This window comes from Anolis sagrei, chromosome 5 (assembly GCF_037176765.1).
Source record: "Anolis sagrei isolate rAnoSag1 chromosome 5, rAnoSag1.mat, whole genome shotgun sequence".
Taxonomy (NCBI): Eukaryota; Metazoa; Chordata; class Lepidosauria; order Squamata; family Dactyloidae; genus Anolis; species Anolis sagrei.
The window spans coordinates 39,513,026-39,530,429 of NC_090025.1; the positions used below are offsets into that span (position 1 = coordinate 39,513,026).

Here is a 17,404-nt window from a genome sequence, read left to right on the forward strand (position 1 = left end):
CTGGAAAAGCCTGTGTACCACATCTGGCAAGATACAAGGAGCAGCAGCCAGAGGAAATTGCAGACACTCCAGTGCACAAAGTAGCTGATGTTTTTGCTTTGAACTGTTCAGCTGTGACTAGTGACAACCCAGTAGTCCAACTGAATTCAACAGGGATTACACCAGCTTACTGTACTCTAAACATGTTACAACAATTTGGTTTTGAAGACACTTCTGAGTGTCTGCATTTAGGATTGTTCATTTGTATTAAAATTATCTCTCAATGCAGCAAGTTAATGAATTCTCAACTCATCAAGGACTTCACAAGATTATTTGTTACCACAGGAATAAACAATTTGGATGTGCACAGATCTATTTTTCAAAACGAGCTCTGGATGTTTAGGCTGCCGAATTTAGGAAGCTCCCAAAAAAGGGAAAAAGAGGAGGGACACTGAAATCAGGACACCAAAAATAGCACGGGGTTTACCCAGATTGCACACCCCTGATAAACAAACTGGAGTGTGATGTTAGAAACCATTGCTATTGAAATGTGACCACTATCTAGCAATCTCTGAAGAACAAGCTTTCTAGCAGACGTTGAAGAGTATACGAGTTACAGTGACCCAATTTTCTATATTTCCAACATTTACAACTTGCTTTCCAGCAAATTAGCTTTTAAAGTGTCTCTCAACATGACAGCTCTCCTTACTAAGTGAAAAGACTAATAAATGCAAGACACAGAGGTCACTTTCTAGCATCAGGAGCATGAACAATTAACATACACTGAATCAGCAGTATTGAGATCTGAACATCGTAAGAGACTTCAAGATGTTCCCTTGGAGACTTGTTAAAACTGAGCCTGAACACTCATTTATTTAAATGCCTGGGGCTATTCAACTATACATACTTCAGTTGGTATTTCATCTTGGCCTTATCTATTTATTTTATGCATCCAAAGACTTGGAATAATATGCTTAACAAAATGGTTGAGAAATACTTTAAAAATAGCATATCACATACTCAAATTATGCCAGTTGAGCACAACTCTTAGTCGACCTATTAAGACTATGTAATCTCAGATTACTGTGGCATAGTGATGTTATGCCATCATAGGAAAACATAACTGCAATGCTGGTGTAGAGGATATGTGTGCAAGAAGACTTCAAGATGTAGTCAGAAAGAAATAGAATACTGACAAGCATCTTTGGACATTAACAACATAGTACTATGAATCCACAAAATGCTCACATAATCCCAAACAGGTGGATGTGGTTACTGTGCAAAGGTAACCTTCTTAAACAAACTCCCCTCATAGGTAATAGTGTATTTTCTAAAGCTTTTCCCCTTTACCACAAATCATTCAACAGCTACTAACATGAAACAGTTTATTACAAAATACAATAATCACTGCTGGGAGGCAAAGCCACTTTTAAAACGTCTTAGAAAGTTATAACTTTTGTTTCTTTGCAGAATGAGAATCAAACCAGACGTGACAGAATAAGGTGTGCCAGTTTAAATACACAATTGCTCCAATCATATGGAAGAGTTCATCAGAGTTGCAAAAGGATCAGAGCATTTCCTATATTTGCAGCTTTCCACCACACAGCCCTCCTCCAAATGACTAGCCAGCTCCTAATGAATAGAATCATAGAATCGGAGTTGGAAGACACCTCATGGGCCATCCAGTCCAACTCCCTGCCAAGAAGCAGGAAAATCGCATTCATAGCACCCCTAACAGATGGCCACCCAGCCTCTGTTTAAAATCCTCCAAAGAAGGAACCTCCACCACACTCCAGGGCAGAGAGTTCCACTACTGAACAGCTCTCACAGTTAGGAAGTTCTTCCTCATGTTCAGGTGAAATCTCCTTGTAGCCATTGTTCCACATCCTAGTCTCCAGGGCAGCAGAAAACAGGCCTGCTCCCTCCTCCTTATGACTTCACCTCACATATTTTATACATGGCCTTCATCATGTCTCCTCTCAGCCTTCTCTTCTTCAGGCTAAACATGCTCACCTCTTTAAGTTGCTCCTCATAGGACTTGTTCTCCAGACCCTTGATCATTATAGTCACCCTCCTCTGGGCACATTCCAGTTTACCAACATCTCCCTTCAATTGTGGTGTCCAGAATTGGACATAATATTCCAAGTATGGTCTGACCAAGGCAGAATAGAGGGGTTGCATGACTTCCTTGGATCTAGACACTACACTCCTATTTATGCAGTCCAAAATTCCATTGGCTTTTTTTGCCGCTGCATAACATTGTTGGCTCATGTTTTGGCTACTTGTTTAGGTAACTTGTTTTCTACACTGGGAAAAAAATAGAAATACCACTTGACTGCCCAAGATGTATTGCATATTTTATGTGGAAGACTAGCACCCCCCCCCCCCCCAATCTGACAGAACTGCTATAATATTTACACCAATGATCACAGCTCATTTTTTCCTGATAAGATGACATAGATTGGCAATCACAGACCAACATTTTTTGAATAGCACAAATTATTATACATAGTTGCATTGGTTATTAGCAATTCTGGTTGGATTGGACTCCAAACACACTGAATCACCTGTAATGTCTGACTACTGCCACAATAACATTTCCAAATTGTTTTAAAAAATACTTTTTCAAAGAGTTCTCGTGCATTTCAAAAAGTTCAAGTTTCTATTGAGCAATCCTGTTTCTCCTCCAATACAATAAACAAAACATGGAGTAGCAAGACATGAGGCACTTGAGGATTACAGTGTATAAACAGGGGTGTGGTTCCAGGGCCTTCCATGGATACCAAACTGGTCCCATTATATACAGTCTTTTAATAAAATGACTAAATCAAGGTTTGCGTTTGGATTTGAAAAAAATGTTTTCAAGCGGTGAATGGTAAATGTTAATAGATGCAGAATTCATGGATACAGAAAGCAAACTATACACTACAGTTGTGAAGATAGGCTGTTTCTTGCGGAAGCAAGAGAGCTGCATTCTAGCCCACCTGATTTACTTTTTCACTATGTAAAATTAACTGATGCCAGGATATTCCTCAAGAGTTGAATCTTACCTTAATTAAACATTCATGCATGTTTTTAAAACATCAGAATAATGTTCATTCATAACTATTGTATCCTATTGCTTTGTTCCCCCCCCCCCCCCCACTGAAACAGCAATCACATCAGAGCATCGTTTTGTTAAATTTGCTGCATTACTAGTGTACAGTTTACTCTCTACTTTCACAGAGCAGAACACATGAGAAAGTATGAAAAACACTTAAAAAAAACTTGAGAGAACACCTCTCTAAGTATCTATGGTCAACTCTAGGAACCTAGAGATTCCTAAAGAGACCATAGTAATAAAATCAGCAAAAGTTAAACCCACAGATGAGGAAGGCCAATGGAAATCTTTGTTCAGATATCTTCTGCTACAATATGTGCTTTCCTATTATACAGACAGCTGTATATGTATGTATATGAGTAATGCTACAAAGTATTGATTGTGCTGAAGCACAGATAATATTGCTTTCTCTAAGGAGCTGTATTGTTGTTGTAAATGCTTTCTGCTCTCGTTTTTACTGGCAGGGTAAAGATCATTTCATTAATTGGTTGTATGCAAGTGTTTTCAAATTGTTTTTAAAAATATGTATTGTCTATATTTTTAAAATTAAAGATGTTTTAATATGGTAGATTGTTAAATTGTGTTTTTCCTTTATAATCAATTTTTAAAGTTCTGTCTGCAGGCCAAATTGTTCTTCATTTTAAATATTGTATTTTCTTCTATGGTTTTTTGCACTCCAAATAAGATAATTGCAGTGTGCATAGGAATTTGTTCTTTTTTTTTAAAAAAAACCTATAGTCTGTCCTCTCAACCATCTGAGGGACTGTACAACTGACCCTCTCTTTAAAAGGTTTGAGGATCTTTAGTCTCTTTGTAAGCTGCCTTGGTTCCCAGGTTGGGGGGAAAGCAAAACAGCAACTAACTAACCAAGTAAATGGAATGACTGCTTTTTTTCCCCATCTGTCTATTTTGCTGGTAAAATTGTGGATGGTAGTTTGTAAGAATTCTGCCTCTATGCATAGATGGAAGCAACTATGAAATCGGTTGTGATATCATTCCATGTTAGCTGGCACCTTGGGGCATATGGCATGGAAGCATTATCAGTAAAACAAAAAGAACTAATAAGTGATCATATTATATTCAGAGATAATAGCTAGCTCTCCCAATATTTTCTTAGACGTTTGACACTGTTGCCAGGGAGCATGAGGTACACACTAACTAAACCACTATATATGACCTGACATGTCAGTAGCCATTTTGGCAGAATTGAAAAAAAATTATTCTAATTGCTTACAGTTTACTTGAACTTAGGCTAGACCTTTCGATCACAGTCACAAAAATACAGTCAATTTAAAAGACAAATACTGCTCTGTCAAATCACAAACTGATAGGAGTAGGAACATTTAGTAATCTATCTCTCTATCTCTCTATCTCTCTATCTATCTATCTATCTATCTATCTATCTATCTATCAATAATTAGACGTACTGCACTGGAGAATAATCTGACTTTACAACATGTAGGAATGGTGTGCTCTGTTATCTGTCATAGAGCATCAGTATGGATCCTGACGAACAGTTCCAAATAAAATAAATCCCTTTGACGTCCTTATTTGGTTACTATAACTCTATTGTGCTATGAAATATATTCCCAGATTGTTTTTCTAGCTTCTCTTCATCCCTAAGATTATTTCTTAATGTATAATGGGCCCATATGAAGCTGACACTTGGCACCTTGTGAATTGATGGCAGTTAGTTTTATCTACTGTTGTTTTAAAACTGTATTATTTTGATTTTATGCTATATGTGTTGATGGGGGTTGATGATATAATTTTATGTGACTTGTTTTATACTTTCGTACCATTTTTACCTTATGTATGTTATATGTGCACCCTGGAGTGCCTTGCTAAGCCTCCCCGGGTCCCTTTGGGGAGATGGTGGCGGGATATAAATAAAGTTTATTATTAATTGTAATGATTAATTTTAAAGAGAAAGCTCTATTTATATTGGAGTAAGAGTGTAAAGGTTTGAAATAGCATTGTTTCCTTAAGGTCTCTGGTAAGACATTTTGGAAGATTTGTATTTTGTGGTCAGCCTTTTTAAAACTTGCATCTTCTTTGGATAATGTGCAACGCTGGGGATATCTCTGGGTGGGGTACATGTTTTCCGTTTCATTGAGATAGATCTACGTACTTGCTCAATATTCATATTTCTAACACCTAAATCAGGATGGATTTCATTAATCCAGGTAAGAATGAATGTCTGTATATCTCTGTTTCACCTATTCTGGGATTCCACTTAACATTTATCATTTTATTTTAGAGATATTAACTAGATTCTGAAGTTGGTAACAGACTTTCACCTCACTCAGGATCATTTTATCTTTATTTTTAATCCTTTCTCTGAGGTAGAGCGTTCTATTCATTCTCTGGATGTTCTGAGAATCGTCCTTCTACAAATCTCATAAAGAGGCCATTTCAAAGTCTCCTCATCTATGTATGCAATTTTCTTGCCCTAAGAAGTGCTAACATATTTCCTCCCAAATATTTAATAAATGGATTGTTCATGCCATCATAACACGTTTTTTTCTCTAGGACACTGTGTAAGGAGCCAATCCACAGAGCCATGCCATATCTTTGGACTCTGTGAAGGAGCATCTCTCTACCTGAGCTATGCTGAGCTGTGACTTGAGTGTGTCCTTCTATTTTTGTCCAGACAGCTTGATTCAGTATTTAACATGGACATCCTTTCTTCATTTTTCTGCAGCTTCTCCTCTCTTCTTTTCAGGTAGGTGACCTGGCTATTTAGTGCCCATATGTGTGGCAAACAGAGGTCTTGAAGAAGGCAGACAGGTTGCTTACCTCTAACTGATGTGCTTTAAGTGGGCATATTTGTACTAATTCACACAACTCTTCCTCCCCTCACTGGGACTATTTTTTATTACTTCCTGGACAAGTTGGAACTTGAAAAATAGAGATCAGAGCATGCTTCTTAGGGAGAAGTAGCAGCACTACCACAAAAACTGCATTAGCCAAAAGTTTCCAGGTGGTATTTCTGTGTAGGCGCTACCTTTATGTGTTTTAATGCACAGATGGCCACTCTAAAATATTTTTTACAGATAAGCAACTGCTGTACCCTTGCAACAGCCTCAAATCTCACTTAGATGGATAACAATTTTTTTTTAAAAAAATAACCTGCATGTATTCCTATCAATTTATCTGGTGTGTATTTGTAAGGCGCGATGGTGCATATTCTACAATTACATAAGAATATACAATAAAATACCATGTTACTTCAAATGTAGACATTAGCTTGGAGCAGGGACAAAGGGGAAGTAAATAGAACCATATGGGATTGCAGTACCACCCAAGTCTCAAATCTGGAGAATACAGGTGCTTGATAGTGGTTAATAATACTCTGTTATCTCATACTGCCGTCACAAGCCTATGTGATGTATTTACCTCCTTTTTCATGTATACCGTGTATTCACAGATAGTTTAATCTATCAAATGTGTCTTACTGCATGATAACTGGCCAAGTGACAAGGTTCTTTTCATGAAATGTGCCTTAGATTTATAGTTTTTAATAAAGAACGGACAAGAGTTGCTTACACATGCTCTTAAGAAAACCAGGTTGAAATATGTATTACACTAGTAAATAGGACCTTAAAATGAGCACGATATTGCTAGCCATCACGATATGGTCAGATTTTTACAAAGAAAAATGTTTAGCCTATGTTATATTTCTTTAGGAAGTTCCAAAATTCATAACAGATGTAACAATTTGCCAACTAGTCTACCAGTTTATTTTAAGAGTTATTAATTATAGCCAGTCACTGAAAGTGGACAAATAATATTGCAATTCTCTGCCTAAATACATAAAGGAGCCATTTACATTCAAGCAAGTGAGTGACAAACTACAATGGTGTTTCAAAGCGAATTAACTATGTGCAGGTATATCTTTCATAACTTGTATTTCAATTTATTTATTTCAGTTTGGATTACTGTCAATCGAGCAACTAGAAATGTGATGTCTATGCTATATCTCTTTTCATAAAGTGCACAATCTATATGACTCAGGATGGCATTGAGTAGTTTGGATTATGCCCATCTCTCAGGAAGTGGTTCTTTACTTATGCCTTCCCAGTCCTATACCCCTTCTTCCACACATAAAATCCCATTGTTTACTTTGATCTGGAATATATGGCAGTGTGGACTCAGATAACCCCATTCAAAGCAGATATTTGGGGTTTTCTGCCTTGATGTTCTGGGTTATATGACTGTGTGGAAGGGCCCCTAAAGGAAGGATCTAAAGGATCTAACACATGTAGGAATGTATTACTTATTACAAGAAAAATGGTTCATGAGTAATTTTCAATAACTAAAGGAAAGCAGAATTTCAAGAAAAAGTGACCAGACTTGTGATTTTACTATCTCACTTTGCCATATTTAAATATTTAAAGTCCGGGAGCATAGAGACACATCATGGAAAAACTGAGTGTAATGGATATTTCAGTGACATATGTAAGCTGGAACAAAAACCATTAGGCTTACAAAACCATTTCCTCTTACAAAAAGCTGTTTACATTATCGTGCTTCTAAAGCATAATAAATTATATCCGCATGAGTAACTAGTCAAGGCGAAAACATGAAGACTAAAAAAGAAAAAAAAAGAGAAACATAAATGAGGATTGGAACAACCCTTCTAAAATGAGTATGTTCTTTTCTTCTTTTTTTTCTTCCCTCAGCCTCCAGGAATAACTGATCATCATGTAAACACAATTATATTACTGTTTGCAAGCTCACCCCATAAAAACATAAATAACGGGGGATAGTTTGATTTTTGTTCTTAGGAGCCATTTAGGACTGGAAAGTAGAATCCCCTCATTGTTCTAATTAGGATTCAGGCAGCATGTGGTTAAGTCTGCACAAAATCTGGCACCGTATCAACATTTTTGGCAGCTAAACTGGATACTCAGTGAGAACCCAACTTCTCCATTCCATATCCTTCACTACTGAATGCTTTTGGGGAAGATGCTACAGCTGTGTGAGGTATGTGCAGTAGTTGCTAGATGCCCGATTTTCCTCACTCTGCAGCTCAATGCACCAGTCCTGTTACACCAGAATTGCTTCCCCCCCCCCTCTTGAATCAAGAGCGGAAAGCAGAAAGGACTGTTACTTAGACTATTCATGGGAAACTTTTTAAAAAGGTGTAACATTAATGCATTAACATTAATATGCATATTCATGATGAGTTTCCATCTACATGTAATCATGGTTTAACTCACTGACAACAGACATTTCCCTTTGAGCAAACTCATTTGAAACTTCCTAGCTTGAAGTTTGCTTCCTTTGTTTTTTTTCTTATTTACATTGAATGAATAGTATGTTTCTTCCAAACTAGTTTCAACTCACTCACATGGTTATAGGAATGCATGGCAAAAGTATTCCAAATTTAAGGCCCTTTCACACAGTCATATATCATGGCAGATAATCCACAATATCTGCTTGGAGGTCGAGATAGGATGGGAAATAAATGTTCCAAATAAATTATCTGAGTCCACACTGCCATATAATCCAGTTCAATGTGGATTTTATACAGATGTGTGGAAGGGGCCATAGTGGTCAGAACTCAATCTATTTTGCTAAGAACTCCTTTGGAAATTGATGCTTCTGTTTGGTGTTTTGTTTTATGTTGATATAATTTATTTGAAAGATTATGTCTTATTTTAATTTTAGATGTTAAGTTATAATTTGTTTTTATATGTTGGGTTATGATTTTTTGCTATTATGTATTGGTTGTTGTATTCAGACATTGAATGTTCGCCTTTTTGTAACTGGAATTTGCCCTGAGTCTCTTTGGGGAGATAGGGCACAATATACATACATACATACATACATACATACATACATACATATTGAGTCCGTTTCACATTAAAGAACTTATCCTGACGCAGTCAAAAATAGCATGACAGAATCTGATGCTTTCTCTTAGTTCTAGCATTCACATTACTTGCTTTGTCTCCAGCAGTTGAGCTGTATGGAGCACTGATGTGGTTCTACAACCATATAAGCACAGAAGGAATCATGAGAACCTTGAAAACCGAAGAAATGAATAGCATCCATTTGTATGGGAAAGAGGTTTTCTGACTACATTCAGAGGAAGAACAAGAGAGCAATAAAGGCCACGGCACAGAGAAGGTGGTGAAATGCGAACTATGGAAAGAGGGAAGATGAAAATCTAGAATGCTTTCATTGCCTCAGCCTTCTGCCAAAAAAGAAAACAGCTCTAAGTGATTAAAATCATCACTAACAGATCTACATATCTGCAAGTGGAATTGCTGATGTCTTGCTCTAGATAGCAGCTTACAATTGCATTCCCTATTCAGAAAGTTGCCCCTTGTTGAAGAGTGTATGTAAGTCGTCTATAACATGCTATGTAAATAGCGATCCCAAGAATAATGAATTCCTCAGTGGGAAACAAAGCTGACAACAGTCTTATATTAGTTAAAATGTCAAAGAAAATAAATCTCTTACTTTAAATTATTTATTCTGGTTTCTGTAACTTCAGTTAATTTTTTTGTTTCCTCCTTCCACCGGTTCGTTGCCTTCTGTTGAGCTATCAACAGACGTCTCAGTTCAGCAGTGGAGTTTTGATTCACGTCTTCCATTTCTTTCAGTTGCACTTCAAAGCCATGCTCTTTTATTAAATGTTCATTCTCCATGGTGCTTATCTACAGTAAAAACAAAAGCCTCACATTTTGGAAAAGAATCTGCTTTTATCTTTTACCATAGGTCTAAACTTTATAAGTGCATCCACATACACAGTCATGCTGTAATTACCTTTAAGAGGTTATTGAACATTTGAGGACTCAAACACACATTGAAAGAATCCATTTTACTAATCCCAGTTAACAAGTTGGGCTGAAGGCCTTTCATTTAAATAATTGAAATTCCTTTGAGGAAACATGCAGATGACTACAACTGATTACCTATGGCAAGTAATAACTGTTTGTAGCCAAACAGATCTTTCATCCTTTACTTATTTCCTCACTGAATACTTGATGTTGTACAGTAAGCATTCCATTTAGTTTCATTGTTTCCAGAGTTAAATCTTGAGACTGTGTATTCTCTCCCCTTCCCATAGCCACTAATTGATCTTCTAAATGGAGGAAACATCATTGTATGGGAGAAAAGACAGAGAAGGGCAAATGTGTCTGGCTCACCAGGATATTCCAAACGGTTAGGGGAGGAACAGGGCTTAAACGCTAGAACTGAAAAGAATGTGATGTCCTGCCTTATCAGGTAGCATGCAAGGGCTAAACCCAATCACAATTGATTGCTCTTCCATGCCAATCTCTTTTTATCTTTTTCTCATATACACAATGTAAAACGCCTCATCTAATAAAATTATTTAGGCTCTGACAAGCGATCTTTAAACAATGTATATAATGCACATTGATATAACAGGATCTATAGGCAAATATGTGTATTTTAAGAAGTGTCAAAAGAACTAATTAAATACAAATTTGGGATGAGAAAATAGATACAATTGACCCTTCATATGCAGTTTGTGTATCCATGGATTCAACCCTCAACAGCTTGGAAATAGTAAAAAAACGTTTTTCTAGAAGACAAATCTGGATTTTGCTATTTAATGTAAGGGACATCATTTTACTATGCTATTGTTTATAATGGGACTACAGAAATCACAGATTTTGAAATTAACAGGGGTACACTGGAGCCAAATCCCATATACCAAGGGCCTTCATATTTTTGTAAACAGCTTTCTCCTTCTGCTAACCTATGAGGTAAATTCTGAGGCGTTATGTAAACATTAATACCTTTAATTTGGCTGTTTGCTGTGCCTCCATGGCTAATTTTCTCAATTCCTCCATTTCTTTCTGATATCGTTCATTCTCTTGCTGGAGTTTTAAACACTCTTCACTGACAGAGCCACAGTTCTGTCTTTCAGAGTCCAGAATACTTTGCAACTTTTGGATCATTTCCCGACAACGGCTTATCTCTTCTTCATAGCTTAAAATAAAGGAGAATCAAGAAACAAAAAATGGCATGTAAAGGAAACAAACTATTAATACAGACCTCACAATCTCTGAGGATGTCTGCCATAGATGCAGGTGAAACGTCAGGAATGCTTCTAGAATATGGCCATACAGCCCGAAAAACCTACAACAACCCCTATTAATTCATTATCCATAAATTACTTTAAAGGCATAATACTTGCTAATGCTTAGAAATATCAACCTATTGTGGATCAAATGACTGGCACTTAGCATAAACATGTGTTTACCTATTAGACATAACCTGCGGATTGGTATCTCTTAACACATAACCCAAGATATGACAGCTCTAGATTTTTGGATAGAACTTCTCTGCCAAAAAAAAAAAAAAAGAGGAAAAAAAAGAAGTGTATAGTCAAATGAGGACTTTTATGAAGGTCAAGGAAATATTGGGTGGAATTCCATGGTTAATAGATGCCTAACAAAAAAGACAACCATGAAGAGCATAAGTTTATGAAGAAGCGAATAGCATCATCACCAACATTATAAAAAAAAAACCCATAGAAGAAAAAAATGAGCAACATCCGAAAAAGCCAATGTGGATGCACAGTAAAATTAAGGGTCAAGTGAAAAAAAACCAAAATGGAAGGAAGGACAAATGATCAAGGAAAAGTATATATATGTAGCTCAAGCTTGCAGAACAGTGCAAGGGAAGCAAAAGCTCAGAAAAGATACTGGCTGGGGAAGGGGGAAACAACACACTTTTCATAAATGTTTGAAGCAAGACAACGATCAAAGAAGAGGTGGTGCTACTGTTCACTTAGGATGATAAATGCTAACAGATTAAAGGCAGAATTGCCCAATTACTATTTTGCTTCCATTTTTCCCCTCAAAAAGAGATGCTTTCATGCATCAGCAGATACTTGATGCATGTTAATTTTAGAAATGTTTGGTCATTGGTTTTTATATAACATTGTTTGATGGAACTTCAATGCTGTTGTTTTATACTTTTATGTTTTATTGTGTTTTTGTCTGTTTTATTGTATTTTATGATGTTCTTATTTTAATGGTTTTTTGTTTTAACGGGTTGTTTTATGTCTTGTGGACATTCTGTCCCATATGTAAGCCACTCTGAGTCCCTTCAGAAAGGTGTTGACAGGGTATAAGAATAAAGTAGTAGTAGTAGTAATAATAGTTGTTACCTTTAAAAGGAATTTAAATTACAAATAAATATGCATGAGGAGATACTGAGGAATCATGTAATTAACCGAAAAAAGTTCAAATCTTCATGCACAGATAAACTGCATACAACAGCACAGGAAGAACTTACTGTTGCATTCGCTAAACTATTTGCATTATTCATTAGAAACCTTGGTGAATAGGTGAGATGCCAGAGGACAGGAAAGGAACAAGCATTATCCATTGTTTCAAAAAGGCAGGGGGTAGGAGTGACGGATATCAGAGTAACCACAGATAAGTCAGACTGACCGCAATACCATGAAAAATACTAGCATGGATTATAAATGAGCCGGTGTGCAGATATTTGGATGACAATGCAGTGCTTAGTAGGAGACAGCATGGTTTTGTGAAGAAGAAATCTTGTCAAATGAATTTTTCATCTTGAATTATTACTAAATAAGCCAATGCGATTTTAGGCTGAATCAATGAGAGTATATTATTTAGATCAAGGAAAGTATATCACTTGGAATATTGACAAGTTGATACGTGTCCAGAGGAGGCTGAACAAAATGATAAAAGGTTTAGAAACCATGTCCTAGGTTTAGTGGTCAATTTTTTAGTAGTTTGGGATGAAATTGGGTGGAAGAGAGACTGGGGACAGCTGTATGCACTTTCCCTTGGGAACAAGGTGGAGAAATGACTAGAGAACGGGAGGAGAGAGAGAAGGTGGTGCAGATATCTCCAAGGAAGACAGAGGCAGTGTCGTCATCTTAAAAGTTGTTTCCACAACGCCTTCCAGTGTTCTTGCCTCATCCCTCCACACCTGGCTCTATCTCCTTCCTTTCCTCCAATTCTGCTCCTTCGGTCCACCCTGAAGGTCCATCTGACTGAATGCACAAGGAGACATATGCATACCTTTCCTTCCACTCCCTCTCCCCCTATACTAGCAAGTGAATGACAAGGGAATGCGCACATCATCCAACCTCCTGTCTGAAATGTCATTTCAAGCCATTGTGTATCTGTAGTGCTGCGAGATGCTCCACTGTTTGGTACATGGGGGAGGGAGGATGATGATGGACAAATCAGATTCTCTCCCCCTGCCCTTGTTTCTTGCTCATAATCCTGACATGTGAATAGTAGCATGAACAGGCTGCACACCTGTAACTGTGATGTTTCAAGTGGTCTCATATAAATGTGTATTTACATATTAAAAGCTATTCAGAAAGTTACAGTAGCTTTTGACAGTAACCCTCTCCACCTCAGATGTACATTCTGGAACAAAAAAGTTATTCCCTTCTCTTTCTTGATCTATTGAAGTTATGAATTTGCAGAGAGAGAAGGGAAGATTGTGTCAGGTCACAGATGATCATTTGAAAAGCTACAGTTACAGGTTAATGGTCTGTTATTCTTTTTCTTGATCTCTACACCTCACACAAGGGTGACCAGCAAACTTACGCCAAATAATGGATCAGGTCAATTGGAGACGGACAGAAGTTTAATGGTCTATTACTAAGGAATACTCACTTAGTCACTGGAGAAGACAATAACACTTTGTGAAGTGGAAGCTAGTAATAAAAGAAGACGACCACTATATAGGTAGGCTGGTTAGATTAAGAAAGCCACAGGCCTGAGTTCGGAAGAGCAGCTGATGACCAAGTTTTCTGGAGGTGTTTTATTCAGTATTCATAATTTGAAACCAACTTGATGCAAATAACAAATTACTTTATACTTTTTTATTTATTTACTTCATTTCTACCCCGCCATTCTTGACCCTGAAGGAGACTCAAGAGAGCTTACAAATCCGGCAAAAATTCAATGCCTTACACGTAAACTATAAAAAAAACTCATAAAAATATAAGCAATCTAAGTATATAAGCAATGAAAATACATATCAATCGATCAGATTAAAACCATATAAAATACCGAGGAAATTATACTCCAGTTCCATCATTGTCTGCAATCCAAAGAGCCACATAGATAATTCTATGTGATCAGTATGCAAAGGACTTTGTAGTACCTTTGAAACGGAGAGAAAGAATGTAGCATAAACTTTCATAGACCTAAATCTCAAAGATGTACCTAAACCTTAAAATAATTCTTTAAATTAACAGGAATGTTTAATAAAAACAATGGATATAAAAATGTACAAGCAGAAAAATCTCAGTTCAAAAGGTTTTACACAGATTAACTACTGAATAATGAAGCCAATGCCTGTTTGCACACAACTATTTACTTACTTCATTTCCAAATGTTTGATTTTGTTTTGTGCTGTTTGCAAACTCAGCTGAAGCTCATCTTTTGCCCGTTCAGCAATCAGACTCCTTTGGTAAAGTTCTTCTTGTTTTCTGTAATCACTTTCATTTCCTCTTCTTTCATTGTATATCTATTAATTCATTCACACAACAACTTTTATCTATTATTCTTCAGTTAGAAAACACGTTTTTCATCCACCTCAATGTTACTTTAATTTAAAAGAAATGGGAATCTGCAGACTCCAGTATCTTGGGCATCTGCAAGGGTTCTACTGTTTAATTGAAATTTTTATTGATTGTGTTACATTACGAAACTTAAATAGAATTATTGTGTGAAAATTACACAATGGAAAAGAATGTTCACCTTCGCTAGTTCATCTTCCACTGCTCGTCTTTCTCTAACAGCCCGCTCAATTTGGCTTTGCTTTTCCACACATTCCTATCAGGGAATCAAATAGTGAGCATTCTTAAAAACAAAACAAAACAGCAAGTCCTGGACAACTATATTTCATTTCAGCAAACCATTAAGATATAAAAAAGCTCTTTACAAAGAATGGCAAATGTTAAAATGCTCACCTTCTGCTCTTCCATAATAACATACTAAGGCATTTTACCCTTACCTGTTAATATATCCTGAAAGGATGCTGATATTTTATGTCCTGATTTCTCTGCATGCCAAGAAGGCCAACAGTTCTCATGAATAGCATATCCTTATTTCTCTAGACAGACTTTTTCTTTATAGACAACAATTGCTCACTGGGCGAGTTTTCTGGGCTGTATGGCCATGTTCCAGAAGCATTCTCTCCTGACGTTTCACCCACATCTATTGAAGGCATCCTCAGAGGTTGAGGGGTCTGTTGGAAACTAGGCAAGTGAAGTTTATATATCTGTGAAATGTCCAGGGTGGGAGAAAAAACTATTGTCTGCTTGACGCAGGTGTGAATGTTGCAATTGGCCACCTTGATTAGTATTTAATGACCTTCAAAGCCTGGCTGGTTGCTGCCTGGGGGAATACTTTGTTGGGAAGTGTTAGCTGGCCCTGATTGATTTTTGTCTGGAATTTCCCTGCTTTTGGAGTGTTGCTCTTTATTTACTGTCCTGATTTTAGAGTTTTTAAAGTATTGGTAGCCAGATTTAGTTCATTTCCATTGTTTCTTCCATGAGGCGAGAATGCTTATTGAACATGGCCATACAGCCCAGAAAACTCACATCAACCCAGTGATTCTGGCCATGAAAGCCTTCGACAACAATTGTTCACTTTCTATGTTATTGTTTTTGGCCCCTTCCACTTTTGAAAATCTCAGAGATTTCTCATTATGTATGTACACAGAAATACCAGTATTCAAAACTCCAAACTTCAAAACACTTCTGATCCCAAGAGTTTTAGATAAGGGATACTCAGCCTGCATATCAATGCTGAAAGTCTGTAGGAGGCCAATCCACTATTTTCCTTAGAGCCAGAGTATTCCTTTGCATTTTTCAGAATCAGAAGAATATAACTGGAAATCCTACATCTTTTCCTAATAATCTTATGACATTGTGCCATATTCCTAAAACCACAGACAGTAATGTCTTTACTGTGAAGCATCTATTAAAGAAATGACTATTTGCTTCACTGATTGCCTGCTGAAACTAAAGCCACTGAGTGGAGCAATGGATGAAACGGTTTAGCATTAGAATTTTGGTCTCCCGCATTGCTCAGTGGCACAAGGGATTTAACCCAATGGTTGTGGATTGTTCCTTTATCCCTCTGAGAATCAATAAGTGCTTTGTCTACACTGGAATCCCACTTCAGTGGAGCAAAGTCTTGGAACTCTTCTGATAACAGAATTTCCATACTACTAGAAACTGGTTTCATCAAACAGAAACTGCTCTCTGACCCCTTTCTGATTTTGTGTGATCATCTTTACCTAATTTGTTTCTTGTGATTCATACATTTTAGGCATTTATAATCTATAATTTATAAAGGATAGGCTTAAAGTTCTCATTACTAAGCCTTCAAGGAGCCCTCTGAATCAGAGCAAAACTGTCATCATTACTGTCCGGCAGAATTGCATTGCCTGTATTATTCATGTCAAACGCAGTGTCTGAATCATCACATAAATCTATTGAACATCACTTTCCTCCTTGGATGGCATCTGATTATCTTTTGCTAGAACCTTTTTGGAAACAGGCTCTTCACTTACACTGAATAGCATAACTTCCCCTTGAGCTTTTTACCCTGCTGGGTGAACAAATATGCACTGAAATCTGCAGAACCTGTTAACGTTGCATTTGAATTAACTGCATCTCCTTAATTCCTTAATTCACAGTAAGCACCAGCTAGTTAAGCCCCTGGTGGCGCAATGGGTTAAACCAGGGGTCCTCAAACTTTTAAAACCGGGGGCCAGTTCACTGTCCCTCAGATCGTTGGAGGGCCGACTATAGTTTTTTTTTAAAAAAAAATCAATTAAAAAATTCCTATGCACATTGCACATATCTTATTTTGCTGTGTGGAAGGGCCCTTAGAGGGGATTCTTTCTAGCCCTCTTTAGGCAGTAATTCCAGGAGCAGAGAATGGGAAATCTTCCTATTTCTAGTCTGAACAAAATCTGGCTACCAGTATTAAAAAAAACTCTAAAATTATAACTGTAAATAAAGAACAACACTCAAACACAGGGGAACTCCAGACAAGAAACAATCAGGGCCAGCTAATCACCTCTCAACAAAGGATTCTCCCTAAAAACTGCCAGGCTATGAAATGGTAATCGAGGTGGCCAATTGAAACATTCATACCTACCTCCAACAGACAATAAAGTTCTTTCTCCCACCCTGGATTTTTCACAATTTTCCTAGTTAAAGGTTTTCCTCTGACATGAAGTCCAGTCGTATCTGCCTCTGGGGTGTGGTGCTCATCTGCATTTCTAAGTCGAAGAGCTGGCGTTGTCCGTAGACAC

At 37.1% G+C, this 17,404-nt stretch overlaps 1 protein-coding gene across 4 annotated transcripts in view; it reads right to left on the reverse strand.

Moving 5' to 3' along the window:
- SCLT1 (sodium channel and clathrin linker 1) overlaps nucleotides 1–17,404 on the reverse strand; it is a 47,065-nt gene that overhangs the window by 8,820 nt on the left and 20,841 nt on the right. For all 4 annotated transcript variants that reach the window (XM_060778946.2, XM_060778944.2, XM_060778945.2 and 1 more), the window contains 4 exons: nucleotides 14,833–14,907; nucleotides 14,454–14,599; nucleotides 10,861–11,053; nucleotides 9,554–9,750 (listed from right to left, as the gene is read on the reverse strand). In XM_060778946.2, coding sequence (XP_060634929.2) covers nucleotides 9,554–9,750; nucleotides 10,861–11,053; nucleotides 14,454–14,599; nucleotides 14,833–14,907 — 611 coding nt within the window. The remainder of the gene's footprint in view (nucleotides 1–9,553; nucleotides 9,751–10,860; nucleotides 11,054–14,453; nucleotides 14,600–14,832; nucleotides 14,908–17,404) is intronic.